Consider the following 14,826-nt stretch of genomic DNA (forward strand, 5'->3'; position numbering starts at 1 on the left):
GGGTTAATGTTAGGCTTGTTTGGCCAGTCATTATGGCTAGGGTTAGTCTTGTTTGGCCATGCTTGTTCGCTTGGGTTAGGGTTAGGCTTGTTTTGCCGGTCTTGTTTGGCCAGTCACTATGGGTTTAAGGTAAGATTTGTTAGGGTCAATTAGGTTTTTTCGGGTCAATATGGATTAGGCTTGTACCTTGCCCAATTTAGGTTTGAAGCTCATTTAAGAATGAGATTGATGCACCTTGCCCAATTGAGGTTAGACTATAATTCTTGAAGATCATTTAACAATGAGAGCAGCCTATGCATGATATACATCGTAATCTCAAGATCAAGTATTTATGCATTTTGCCAATAAAAATGAGTTTGTTGTACACTTAAGTTAGTCCAAACATCCGTGTTTTAACTATGCCACTACTTTGTTGTTATTACTCTTTTTTTGTTTGTTGTCATTACTCGTACTCTTTTTGGTATTGTACTTCTTTATTTCATATTATTTCATCCTTGTTATCGTTCTCATTTTTGTACTCCTTTTTCCAATCTATTTGTAAATGATTATGTTTTAAGTCGAGGATGCATCAGAAACAATCTCTCTATACTCTCTATCTATACTTTTATGAGGTACGAATAAAATTTGTTACATTCTATCATTTTCAAACTCCACCATAAAAGAACATATGTTTCCTTAGTGCCCGTTTGGATTGACTTATTTTAGGTGTTTTTAAGCCAAAATAGCTTTTAAGCAGTTTTGAAGTGTTTGAGTAAAGTTAAAAAGTATTTATAAGCACTTATTTTAAAACCAAAATAACAAAAATAAGCCCAAAGTCATAAGTTAGAAATCATAACTTATGGCTTTTGGCTTACAAGTCATAAGCCAAAAGTCAATCCAAACAGACCCTTATTAATAGGCAGCCCTACGTGTACCTCACGCGTATGACAAAACATTTCTCCTGTAAATTGAATTCTTTCAAACTTGTAATCCATTTCTCCCCTGTAAATTCAACTTTCAAATTCTCAAATTTCGATTCTTTCAAATGTTTTCCGATCTCCTTATTACCTTCGATCTCTAATCAATCTTTCATTGAATTAACCAAAAATCCCCAATTTCTAGGGTTCATATCTACTGTCAAACTCACCTAATCCACCAAAAAAAATGCTCAAAAGCTTCAGAAAGATCCATTACTTAGGACACTGTTCATACGATTTTTTCTAAAATCAGCTTTTTTTCTGAACACTCTTTTGAGTTCTGAGCAAAACCCAGAAAGTTTATTGGATAGTTTTGTGTTTTTTCGGAACACCCTTTTGAGTTCTGATCAAAACCCATAAATTTGTTTGGTTAATTGTGTGGTTTTTCGGACACCCTTTTGAGTTCTGATCAGAATCCAGAAATTTTCTTGTTTTTTTTCTATATGATTGAAGATGTATAGCAATTTTAAGGAGCAAGCAATTGAGTTTGTAAGGCAAGCAGTGCAAGAGGACAATGGTGGAAACTATGCCAAGGCATTTCCGTTGTATATGAATGCATTGGAGTACTTTAAGACCCATTTGAAGTACGAGAAGAATCCTAAGATTAAGGAGGCAATTACCCAGAAATTTACAGAGTATTTACGCCGGGCAGAGGAGATTCGGGCTGTGTTGGATGAGGGTGGGAGTGGACCTGGTCCAAATGGAGGAGATGCAGCTGTGATTGCTAAGCCTAAGACTAAGCCCAAGGATGGTGAAGATGGGGAGGATCCTGAGCAGTCTAAACTTAGGGCTGGGCTTAATTCAGCAATTGTTAGAGAGAAACCTAATGTAAAGTGGAATGATGTTGCTGGATTGGAGAGTGCCAAACAGGCGTTGCAGGAAGCTGTCATTTTGCCTGTGAAATTCCCTCAGTTCTTCACAGGTATGTGTATGCTTTTGTTGGATTGTTTTTGTGTTATTGCTGCATTTTGCAAGTAAAGATTGTTGCTTTAATTGATGGTTTGCTTTGTGATTATGAAGTAGCTTAAACACAATTTTTTTTTTGGCATAATACATAAACAGAGGCTCAAACTTTGTCTTAGCTAGCTAGTAAGCTCTCCAACCTTGCATATGCACATCTAGACACTTCAACTCGTCTCCACTATGTCCGTTAAACACTCCAACTTACAAGATGATCATCTAGACATCTCCTAAGTCAGCCGAGGTGTCTTGGTGTGCACTCTCAAAGTTGGAGTGCTTACTTGCTAGGTGAGATCAAGTTTGAGTGTATTGTTTATGTATTATGCCTTATTTCTTTTGGGTAAAGGAAGTAGAAATAAGTCAATAAGATGTTAGGTGTTGTTAAAGGGATTATAGTGCTTATTATGCAGTGGGAAGTGGGAGCTACAGGCAGTTATACAGAGTTTTATGTTGCAAACCAAACACTTTCGACTCCTAGTTAGAAAGATTTTCACTTATGTCAGGGTTACATGGGTTCCAATAGTTATAGTTTTTAACTTATAGAAAGAAGTAAGTTTGAGCCTTTACCTATTGAATGTTTTAAACCGTTTCAATTTGGGGAACACTAAGTGCCAGGTTAGTCTGTGGATAACTGAATATGAGTAGAAAATAAAAATGCTTTCTGTTGAGCATGTGTAGGAGTTCTTAGATTATTAGTGATGTTGTGGATGAGTTATTTTCTCTACATTCGAAATGCCTTACAACTTTTAAGCATTTGTCTGTGTGCGTTTTGAAATGTGAAGTTTGGCAAAGAAAGTGGGTATTCTTTGCCTGTGACTGCGTGGTTGTGAGAAAATTGTCTTATATATTTGGGAGACTGATTGATTAATTGCATTGGTACTAGAGGTGATCTCCGAGTAAATCCCACAATTTCGAATTTCTCTTTATAGTTGGCCCACGATTCATGTTACAACTCCTCCTAGCTCAACCAAAAGAGTTGTAGTGGGATAAAAATCATTTAAGGCAAAAATCATGTGAGTATTATGTTCTTTTTCTCTTCGTGGTACATTAGAGATGGTTGAATAGTTTATCCATGTGTGCAACTGTGCATCACATAACTTGAGTAATTTTTTGGGTGCTTTTGTTCATACCAATTTGAGTGCTATTTTCTCCTTTCTCATGTACCTACAGGCAAGAGACGACCGTGGAGAGCTTTTCTTCTTTATGGTCCTCCTGGGACAGGGAAGTCTTACTTGGCGAAAGCTGTTGCTACTGAAGCGGAATCCACCTTTTTTAGGTATTTGTCCTCCTACTTGCAATTGTGTTTGTTTATAATGTGTCCATTTTACTGCAAATTGGAGCTATCAACTTCAGATCATTCCTGATTCACTGCAGCTTTTATTTTGGAAAAAAAACAAAGGCTGTATTTAAATTGCAAATTTGGTACATTATATCACCTGTCATTAGTAAACGAAAAAGATCTCGAGCAAAATGAGAATCTTCTTAGCAGCCCTAAAGATTATAAAGGAAAATTATAGAATATCAATGCTAAAAAGAAGTCTGGGGAGAAGATGCAACTGATTTTGGCCATATGGTTGTTAGGTTCTTTATTTTATTTTCTGTATAGTTTATCTTTTGGCCTTCCTTTCCATAATTTGTTATCTGTATAGTTTTTGACCTTTCTTTCTCATAATTTGTGTTGATTTTCTTCTTTTTATAGATGATGTTTTTATGTAATCTGGTTCCTTAATCAAAGAACAGAAGTAGTAAGGAACATAAAGGGCTCAATCACTAAATACAGAATGTGGTTCAATATCCAAGTCAACTAGGAAATTTTTACATTGCCTGTGTTTTCCTTTTTGGAGTGTGGGATGGTTCTTGTGCCTTTTGAGTTGACTGATGTAAGCCTCTTTATATACTCAATATGTCCAGAATGTTTTGTTTTGTTTAAATCTTAATTAACTCCTGCTAATTAAACATCTTGGTCATGATCCATGAGTTAAGGGCTTTGTAGTTTCATGGGTGTTGCTCGTTATTTGTTGTGGGAGGTGATTGCTCATTAATTATACTTCCTCCATCCCAAAATAAGTGTCACCCTGGCAAAAATCACATCCATTAAGAAATCAATAAATATAATGTGTAGTTTACTAAGCTACTTTATTTAATAAATGTCTCTTGAAAATTGAACACTACTAAGAAGATGGAGTATAAGGATATAGTTGGAAAAACATACTAATTTTGTCTTGAATTCCTAAGGTGACACTTATGTTGGGACAATTTTTTTGCTAAGGTGACACTTATTTTGGGACGGAGGGAGTAGTATTTATAATAGCTTTATTTTTGTTGAGGCTTTATGATTCTTCTGAAGATCTACTTTCCATGAGGTTCTTTTCCTTCAGAAATGTCATATCTGGGTTGTCCCCCTCGGTGGTGTATCACTTGCAGATCTATACATCTAGGACAGAATGTGATGTTGGAATTGGTTGATAAACATACTCTGGTATCCAAGGGTGTTGAATGTTTTGTTTTGGTACCAATTATATAGAGCAGCCGTGCCATAGAGGAACACATCCAGCCTTCGTGATAACATCAATGGCTTTGCATGTGCATCTTAGGAAGTATTCAGGATGTGAAGGCTTTAGTCTAGGTCTAGCATTTGGGGATGACCAATGAGCCTTTTTTTTTGCATTTTATGGTTCTGCATCTCAGCATTATCCTGATTTTAACCTCTGGATGAGATCATCTTGTATATCTCCAGTTTGTTAGACACATCTCACTTACTCCCAACGCAAGTGATGCTAACCCATGAATCTTAAGATCAGACCAGTACATCATGCAATATGTTGATGTAGAGCAGAGTCAAATTGAACCTTCAGCTAAGGCCTTGTTTGTGATTGCAGTAATTTCAATAACAATTTCAAGCTTACAATAATAAAATTTCAGTAGGATTATACAATCAGGATCCATTAGTTTTGTTTTGTTGCAAAGACTTCCAATGGAGGTCAACATGTAGAGCTTTTGCTTTGTAGTAGTTGTTCTTTTATGCTAATCCCGCCAACAACAAAAAAATCTGTCCTGTCACCGGACTCCTGTGGGGGTTATTGGGGTGCCAAACATTTCCTGAGTTGTGAAAACCAAGGGATAGCATGTGAAATCATGCAATATGCTGATGTCTTTCTAGAAGCAAAAAGTAATATGTATAGTGGCCTTTCTCCTGATTTTTTGATATTCTCTGCTGCCATTATGTGGGATATTTCAAGATGCCTGCGTCCTCAATAGTCGAATGATCCTATACCTGCAAATGTTCTAATCTCTGCAGTTCTCAGTGGTACTAAATCTTCCATTTGCACTATTGATTTCTCTTTTAAACTTGCACATAACCATCTTGATGGATGCATATAAACATGAGTTGCTTGCATGAATATAGACGTCATGTGTCTGTTCTTTGTCAGCTATTTTTTCAGTTTCCCATTTTCAAGAACTTACGCTGTAAAGTTGGCGAGTGCCAACTGCTATTTTCATGCAGCGTCTCGTCATCAGACCTTGTATCCAAGTGGATGGGTGAAAGTGAAAAGCTAGTTTCAAACCTTTTCCAAATGGCTCGTGAAAGCGCTCCCTCCATTATATTCGTTGATGAAATTGATTCCTTGTGTGGGCAGCGAGGAGAAGGAAACGAAAGTGAAGCTTCTCGACGTATTAAAACAGAACTCCTTGTGCAGATGCAGGTAATTGATCTATCATAGCTATGATGTGGTTCCTTGACCTCTCATAACCAACTTCGACCTATCAGAAAGAAAAGAGGAAGAGAAACCCCCCGGCTATAGATTTCTTTTTCTTATTTAATTTGTTTTTTCAGGGTGTTGGTCACAATGATGATAAAGTTCTTGTACTTGCGGCAACAAATACACCCTATGCCCTAGATCAGGTGAAGAATGATCTGCACTTTAAAGTTGTGGATCTTTGAAATTTATTGCTGACGGAAATTGTCCTCTACAGGCTATACGACGAAGATTTGACAAGCGTATCTACATTCCGCTCCCAGATTTGAAGGCACGGCAACACATGTTCAAAGTAAATCCTGTTCTGTGATTTTTCTTGGAAAGTGAAGTTCAACAAGGAAATATACTGCAAGTCGACTTGTGAGAGCTAGAGTTATTTAGATTGGCTTGTTACACGTGCAGGTTCATTTAGGTGATACCCCCCATAACTTGAGCGAGAGTGACTTTGAAGACCTGGCCCGTAAGACAGAAGGTTTTTCTGGTTCAGACGTTTCTGTTTGTGTAAGTCTGGACCCTAATGAATATGACTTTATGCCCAACATGTTGTTTGTGAGTTTGTAGTTGGAAGAGACCCTTTCTTCTTCACCAATCCACTTGAACTTGCTAAACACTGAAGGAAAAAAGGGGGCAATTCCTCTTTATTCTCCTAATATATTTATATACCTTCTCTTCTTGGACAGGTCAAGGATGTGCTATTTGAACCCGTACGTAAGACACAAGATGCTGTGTTCTTTACTCAGACTTCTAATGGTACCTGGATACCATGCGGACCAAAGCAACAGGGTGCTGTGCAGACAACTATGCAGGAGCTTGATGCTAAAGGACTTGCATCCCAGGTAGATATTTGGGATACATTTATAGTTCGAGATCACTGCCATAATTAATTTTTAATCTGGTCACTTAGCCAAATCTTGTGCTTGTATGAGTTTTAGCTGGAATATATTGGGGCCGGGGCCTACAACTGCACATGTCTGGAAACTTGACTTATTTCAAGTCACTAATAATGCAATAATTAAATGTGATTCTAACGTTACTGTTTGCACATCATATGGTTATGTTGAACTAAAATGTAAGAAGATATTGTACCTTTACTGAACTACATCTGCCTACGTGTCAATTCTGAATAGCTTGATTACCCCGAAAAAGGAAGAATTAGTAGCTAATATTAGAATCAAACAGTAATAGTAATATACTCAGTGTGATCCTCACAAGTGGGGTCTGGGGAGGATAGTGTCCTTACCCCTACCTTATGAAGGTAGATAGGCTATTTGCGACAGACCTGTGTCTCAGTAGCTGATATTAGAATCATCTAGTAATGTTTTAGTCTGAAGTTCTAATATGGCTTTGGATAAATTGTCCTCTTAACGGGCAGGACTATTTAAGCATCTTGCTGATTAATGCCTTTGCAGATCATACCGCCCCCCATTACAAAGACAGACTTTGATAAGGTTCTTGCTCGTCAAAGGCCAACAGTTAGTAAATCCGACCTTGAAGTGCATGACAGATTCACAAAGGAGTTTGGAGAAGAAGGTTGATGAGATTGATGTATATTGCTACACCTGGAGTTGCCATGATTTGTGTTCTTTCTCCCCTCTACTTGTCTGAAAAATTCGCGTTATTCAAAGGCTCTTCAAATGTGAGATTGACATTGTTTACCTTCTTGGATTGTATTAGTTTTAGCTTTGCATGTATTTATCAATGTCAAGACAGTACATTTTGCTAGTTTCTTTGTTGTATTCCTTATACAATTCTATTTGCAATTACTTAATTCACAATTTGTCAGCAAGTGCTGCTAATAGTAACAAAGCTGGTAACCTCTATTTTCTTGGGGCCAACTTGTTTAGAGTATGCCGAGGGAGCTTCCTCAGCATAACTAGTAAAGTTGTTGTCATGTGATAAGGAGGTCACGGGTTCGAGCTGTGTCATCATCCATAGGAAACAAGAACAACAGAAATAATCCAATACTTCAAGTGTGTATTTGACCTTTTTAACTCTGATTTCAATATATAGTAACTAATATAGAATGTTCAAAATTGACTTTTATATGTTGAATGAAGGTGGTATGCTGCAGTGGAGATGGAACTGATCTTCATTTTTTGAAAAGATGTTAGGCTCTTGGCCAACTTTTTTCTAGTATAATAAATATTCTCTACACTCATTTTTTATTTGTAACTGTTTGATTTGGCACATCACACCTATAAGGAAAGCAATTATTGACAAAAAATTTCAGAAATAGGAAACATAATAGACACAATAAGGGTTCTATAACTATAGTTTCGATAATTGCGTCCCATAGCAATAGATTTGTTAGCTATGGAGGTTGTGGTTGTATTTTTTCGTCCGTTTGTATACACAAATAGGGTTAGTACATACAAATTCTGAATTTATACATTTAGAAAATTTCAAAACTCCATTTTGTATTATTTCGCTTGCCAATATATAAATAGGGTAATTTATTATGATTTTTTCATAAATCGTATACAAAATAGATAGGGTAAGCATATATAATTCTGAATTTTATACAATCAGAAACTAAAGTGTACAAATTCTGGAGTTATATAAATAAGATAAATTATACAAATCAAACTAATAGCAAGATTGAGTGAAACTATAGCTGTGAATTAAATTTTCTTAAATAGTAGCTGTAGTATTTAATATGATTTAAATATTTGCTATTCTGCATAATTTGTAAAATAAAAATTTATTTTAGAAATATGTAACAAGTAAAAGTGAACTCTATGAGTTATGAGTGAGATATATTTTTGAGTCATTTCATTTTTAATTAGCAACATTTTTGACCTTTTTCCCTTCCTTAACAGCAGCCCTTGGTGTATGACAAAAACACTTTCCCCTGTAAATTTCAACGTTCAAACTCACAAATTACGATTCTTTCAAATGTTTTCTTCTTCCATAATCCAACCTTCGATCTCTAATCAATCTTTTTCTTAAATCAAAACCAAAATCCCCAATTTTTAGGGTTCCTAATCCACCCAAAAAAGCTCAAAATCTTCAAAAAGATCCATTACTCAGAACACTGTTTATATGATTTTTTTTCTTAAATCAACTTTTTTCGAACACCCTTTTGAGTTCTGATGAAAACCCATTAATTTTCTTGGTTAGTTTTGTGGTTTTGCGGACACCCTTTTGAGTTCTGATCAAAACCCTGAAATTTGCTTGGTTAATTTTGTGGGTTTTTTTTCTATATGATCGAAGATGTATAGCAATTTCAAGGAGCAAGCAATTGATTACGTAAGGCAAGCAGTGCAAGAGGACAATAGTGGGAACTATGCCAAGGCATTTCCGTTGTATATGAATGCATTGGAGTACTTCAAGACCCATTTGAAGTACGAGAAGAATCCTAAGATTAAGGAGGCAATTACCCAGAAATTTACAGAGTATTTACGCCGTGCGGAGGAGATTAGGGCTGTGTTGGATGAGGGTGGGAGTGGGCCTGGTCCAAATGGAGGAGATGCAGCTGTGATTGCTAAGCCTAAGACTAAGCCTAAGGATGGTGAAGATGGGGGAGAGGATCCTGAGCAGTCTAAGCTAAGGGCTGGGCTTAATTCAGCAATTGTTAGAGAGAAACCTAATGTGAAGTGGAATGATGTTGCTGGATTGGAGAGTGCTAAACAGGCGTTGCAGGAAGCTGTCATTTTGCCTGTGAAATTCCCTCAGTTCTTCACAGGTGTGTGTGTGTTAGCTTTTGTTGGATTTGTTTTTGTGTGTGTGTTGTTGCTGCATTTTGCTAGTAAAGATTGTTGCTTTGATTGATGGTTTCCTTGTGATTCTGAAGTAGCTTAAACACAATTATTTTTTGGCATAATACATAAACAGACACTCAAACACGCCCTCAGCTAGCAAGTAAGCACTCCATCTTGACACTTCAACTCATCTCCACTCTGTCCATTGAACACTCCAACTTACAAAATGATCATCTAGACACCTCCATAATTTATGAGCTACATCAGTGCAGGGTATCCACGAGACATAGTGGGGACAAGTTGTAGTCTTTAGTTGCCAGTTGAGAGCTGAGGCCAAGTTTGAGTGTCTGTTTATGTAGTATGCCTTAGTTTTTTTTTGGGTAAAGGAAGTAGCAATATGATGTTAGGTGTCGTTAAAGGGATTATAGTGCTTATTATGCAGTGGGAATTATAGGCAGTTATACAGAGTTTTATGTTGCAAACCAAACACTATGGAGTATTAGTTAGAAGACACTTATGTCATAATTGGGGTTACATGGGTTCCAATAGTTCTAGTTTTTAACTTATGGAAAGAAGTAAGTTTGAGTCTTTACCTATTGTACATTCAATTTGGGGACCACAAAGTGCCAGGTTAGTCTGTAGATAGCTGAATATGAGTAGAAAATGAATTGCTTTTTGTTGAGCATGTTTAAGAGTTCTTAGGTTATTAGTGATGCTGTGGATGAGTTAACTTCTCTACATTCTAAATGTCTTTCAACATTTGTGTGAGCGCGTTTGTGCATGTGTTTTGAAATGTGAAGTTTGGTAAAGAAAATGCTGAAGTCTACAATGAAGAAGGCTAGGCTTCCAAAGGGCCTTGGGTACAATTTTGGGAGTCTCATGACTAGATTCCTGAAGAGCCTCGATGTGAAGGAGGAAGTTCTTCGCCGGTGACTGCATGATCTTGAGCAAATGGTCTTCTATACTTGGGTGACTGATTGGTTAATTGCATTGCTTAGCAATTAGAGACAGTTGGTTGTCTGGCTTTTTCTTTTGAAGTATGAGAGGTGAACTCTGAGTAAATCCCACATTTTGGAATTTCTCTTTATAGTTAGTCCAGGATTCATGTTGCAGCTCTTCCTAGCTCAACCAAAAAAGTTGTAGTGGGATAAAAATCATTAAGGAAAAAAAACTTGGTGAGTATTATGTTCTTTTTCTCTTTGTGTTATATTAGAGATGGTTGAGTGGTTTTGCAACGTGTGCATGACATAACTTGAGCAATCTTTTAGGTGCTTTTGTTCACAACAGTTTGAGTGGTTTTTTTCTCCTTTCTCATGTACCTACAGGCAAGAGGCGACCATGGAGAGCTTTTCTTCTTTATGGTCCTCCTGGGACAGGAAAGTCTTACTTGGCCAAAGCTGTTGCTACTGAAGCAGAATCCACTTTTTTTAGGTATTTGTCTTCCTACATGCAAGTGTGTTTGTTGATAATGTTGTCCATTTTACAGCAAATAGAAGCTATCAACTTCAGATATTTCCTGATTCACTGCAGCTTTTATTTTGTAAATACCAAAGGCTGTATTTAAATTGCAAATTTTGTACATCATATCATCTGTCATTCGTGAAGAATAAAAGATCTTGAGCAAAATGAGGATCTGCTTAGAAGCCCTAAAGATTATAAAGGAAAATCTCAGAATACCAATAAGAAGTCGGGGGAGAAGATGTACCATTTGCTTGTTAAGTTCTTATTTAATTTCCTTTATAGTTTTTTTTTGGGCCTTCCTTTCTCATAATTTGTTATCTTTATAGTTTTTATGACCTTCCTTTCTCATATTCTTTTGTTGATTTTCTTCTTTGCATGAATGATGTTTTGATGTAATTTGGTGCTTGAGTCAAGAATCAGTAGTAGTAAGGAACGTAAAGGGCTCAATCACTAAATACAGAATGTGGTTCAATATCCAAGTCGACTAGGAGTCTTTTACATTGCCTTTGTTTTCCTTCTTGGAGTGTGGGATGGTGCTTTTGCCTTTGCATGGAGTTGGCTGATGTAAGCCTCTTTATATGCTCAGTATGTTCAGAATGTTTTTGTTTTGTTTGAATCTTAATTAACTCCTACTAATTTACCATCTTGGTCATGATCCAATATCCATGAATTAAGGGTCTTGTAGTTTCGTGGGTGTTGCTCCTTATTTGTTGTGGGAAATGACTGTCTGCTCATAAATTATACTCCCTCCATTTCAAATTAATTGAATTGTTGAGATGTTTCACACCCTTTAAGAAAAGAAGATTAAGACATAAATTAGGCATAACATTCCATTTTTACCCTTATTAATTATTGTCAAATTTATGATTAAAATAACTTAAGACTAATTAATAACTAATTCCAATGCTAACTAATGAAGGATAAAATTGGAAGAAAATTCTAAAAGTAGTCTTGAAAATTGAACAATTTTTTTAATTGAACAATTTTTTTAATTGAACAATTAAGTAAATTGAAAAATGAAAAATGTCTCAACAATTCAATTAATTTGAAATGGAGGGAGTAGTATTTATATTAGCTGTATTTTTGTTAAGACTTTATGGTTCTTTTGGATATCTACTTCCCATGAGGTTCTTTTCCTCCAGAAATGTCATATCTGGGTTGTCCCCCTCGGTGGTGTGTCACTTGCAGATCTATACATCTAGGACAGAATGTGATGTTGGAATTGGTTGATAAATATAGTCTGGTATCCAAGGGTGTTGAATGTTTTGATTTGGTACCAATTCTATAGAGCAGCCGTGCCATAGAGGTACACATCCACCCTTAAGTCATAATATAAATGTCTTTGCATGTGCATCTTAGGAAGTATTCAGGATGTGAAGACTATAGTCTAGCATAAGGGGATGACCAATGAGCCATTGTGGGGGTTATTGGGATGCCTAACATCTCCTGAATAGAGACAACCAAGCTATAGCATGTGAAATTATTGGATTGATGCCTTTCTAGAAGCAAAATATAATATGTACACAGTACAATGACCCTTTTCCTGAAATTTTAATATACTTGGCTTCCATTTTGCGGGCCATGTCAAGATTCCTGATTCCTTGAATGATTCTATACCTGCAAGTATTCCGTGAAATCTCTGCAGTTCTCAGTGGTAATATATCTTCCATTTGCACTATCTAATTTCTCTTTTAAACTTGCACATAATCATCTTGATGGAGGGATATAAACATGAATTGCTTGCATGAATATAGTCGCTGTGTATCTGTTCTTTGTCAGTTATTTTCTCAGTTTCCCATTTTCAAGAGCTTACGCTGTAAAGTTGGCGAGTGCCAACTGCTATTTTCGTGCAGCGTCTCGTCATCAGACCTTGTATCCAAGTGGATGGGTGAAAGTGAAAAGCTAGTTTCAAACCTCTTCCAAATGGCTCGTGAAAGCGCTCCTTCCATCATATTTGTTGATGAAATTGATTCCTTGTGTGGGCAGCGAGGAGAAGGAAATGAAAGTGAAGCTTCTCGACGTATTAAAACAGAACTCCTTGTGCAGATGCAGGTAATTGATGTATCATGTCTATGGAGGAAGAGAAATACCCCTGGCTAAAGATATTTTTTTCTTAATTTGTTTTTCAGGGTGTTGGACACAATGATGATAAAGTTCTTGTACTTGCGGCGACAAACACACCCTATGCCCTAGATCAGGTGAAGAATGATTTGCAGTAAAAAGTTGTTTATCTTTGAAATTTATTGCTGACGGAAATTGTCCTCTACAGGCTATACGGCGAAGATTTGACAAGCGTATCTACATTCCGCTCCCTGATTTGAAGGCACGGCAACACATGTTCAAAGTAAATCCCGCCTTTAAATGAAACTACTTCATCAAAAAAAAAAATGTTCAAAGTAAAATTCTGTTCTGTGATTTTTCTTGGAAAGTGAAGTTCAAGGAAATATATTGCAAGTCGATTTGTGAGAGCTAGATTTATTTAGATTGGCTTGTTACACGTGCAGGTTCATTTAGGTGATACCCCCCATAACTTGAGCGAGAGTGACTTTGAAGACCTGGCCCGTAAGACAGAAGGTTTTTCTGGTTCAGATGTTTCTGTTTGTGTAAGTCTGGACCTTAATGAATTTGCCTTGATGCCCAACATGTTTTTGTCTGGTTTGTACTGAAGGTAACAAAGGCGGCAATTCCTCAATGTTCTCCTAATATATTTATATACTTTTTCTTCTTGGACAGGTCAAGGACGTGCTATTTGAACCCGTACGTAAGACACAAGATGCTGTGTTCTTTACTCAAACTTCTAATGGTACCTGGATTCCATGCGGACCGAAGCAACGGGGTGCTGTGCAGACAACTATGCAGGAGCTTGCTGCTAAAGGACTCGCATCCCAGGTAGATATTCGGGATACATTTATAGTTTGAGATCACTGCCATAAGTAGTTTTTTATTTGGCTGCAACTTTACCTTTCTCAAAAAAAAAAAGTTTTTATGAGTTTTAGCTGGAATATATCCGGGGCGTACGACTGCACATGTCTGGAAATTTGACTTCTTTCGAGTCACTAGTAATAAAGGTCTGCGCATCATATGATTTTGTTGAACTAAAATGTAAGAAGAGATTGTGCTTTTAATGAACTGCATCTTCCTACGTGTCAATTCTGAATAGCTGATATTAGAATTAACAACACCCAGTGTGCTCCCACAAGTAGGGTCTGAGGAATGTAGAGTATAAGCAGACCTTACCCTACCCTTGTTAGGTAGAGAGGGGTTGTTTCCGATAGATCCTCTGCTCAAGAAAAAGAATTACCTAGTAATATTTTAGTCTGAAGTTCTGATATGGCTTTACATAAACTGTCGTCTTATCTGCCGGGACTAGTTATAAACAGCTTGCTGATTAATGCCCTTGCAGATCATCCCGCCGCCCATTACAAAGACAGACTTTGATAAGGTTCTTGCTCGTCAAAGGCCAACAGTTAGTAAATCTGACCTTGAAGTGCACGACAGATTCACAAAGGAATTTGGAGAAGAAGGTTGAAGAGATTGATGTATCTCCGATAACTACTACACCTGGAGTTGCCATGATTTGTATTCTCTCCCTTCTACTTGTCTGAAAAATTCACGATATTCAAAGGCTCTCCAAATGGGAGGTTGACATTGTTTACCTTCTTGGATTGTATTAGTTTTAGCTTTGCATGTATTTATCAATGTCAAGACAGAACATTTTGCTAGTATCTTTGTTGTATTATTCCTTTTACAATGCTAATTGCAATTACTTTGTAATCATTTCATGAGCATTCCTACTTGCCTTCTGAAGTTACCTCAAGGTGATGACTCAAAGTAAAACACTAGTGTACTCAAAGTTCATGACTGGTGCAAGCTTCATCTTCTAATGGATCTGACGCGTGTGTGCCAATTTTCACTATTATGAGTCAGTTGACTTCGATTAAACGAGATGGCCCCAGAGAGGGACTTTGATTTAAATGAGGCGTCACCAAA

General features: G+C 36.8%; 1 protein-coding gene across 6 annotated transcripts; it reads left to right on the top strand.

Annotated features, from left to right (window-relative positions):
- Positions 1-903: 903 nt before the first annotated feature.
- Positions 904-14,643, top strand: LOC125844102 (protein SUPPRESSOR OF K(+) TRANSPORT GROWTH DEFECT 1). Of its 6 annotated transcripts, none has more exons than XM_049523351.1 (9): positions 904-1,878; positions 3,087-3,192; positions 5,422-5,620; positions 5,752-5,820; positions 5,892-5,966; positions 6,077-6,175; positions 6,355-6,510; positions 7,084-7,204; positions 14,361-14,643. In XM_049523351.1, the coding sequence occupies exons 1-9, from the start codon at positions 1,410-1,412 to the stop codon at positions 14,363-14,365; spliced, it is 1,299 nt and encodes a 432-aa protein (XP_049379308.1). In that variant the 5' UTR covers positions 904-1,409; the 3' UTR covers positions 14,366-14,643. The 6 variants fall into 6 exon arrangements, 4 of the variants coding, with proteins under 4 accessions (XP_049379308.1, XP_049379309.1, XP_049379307.1 ...); XM_049523352.1 differs by having other exon boundaries at positions 7,084-7,161; positions 14,318-14,643; XM_049523350.1 differs by lacking the exons at positions 3,087-3,192; positions 5,422-5,620; positions 5,752-5,820; ... (2 more) ...; positions 6,355-6,510; positions 7,084-7,204 and adding exons at positions 9,261-9,359; positions 10,701-10,806; positions 12,690-12,888; ... (2 more) ...; positions 13,341-13,439; positions 13,570-13,725 and having other exon boundaries at positions 904-1,779; positions 14,240-14,643.
- Positions 14,644-14,826: the final 183 nt, after the last annotated feature.

The sequence above is a fragment of the Solanum stenotomum genome, chromosome 11, assembly GCF_019186545.1.
Source record: "Solanum stenotomum isolate F172 chromosome 11, ASM1918654v1, whole genome shotgun sequence".
In the NCBI taxonomy this organism is placed as follows: Eukaryota; Viridiplantae; Streptophyta; class Magnoliopsida; order Solanales; family Solanaceae; genus Solanum; species Solanum stenotomum.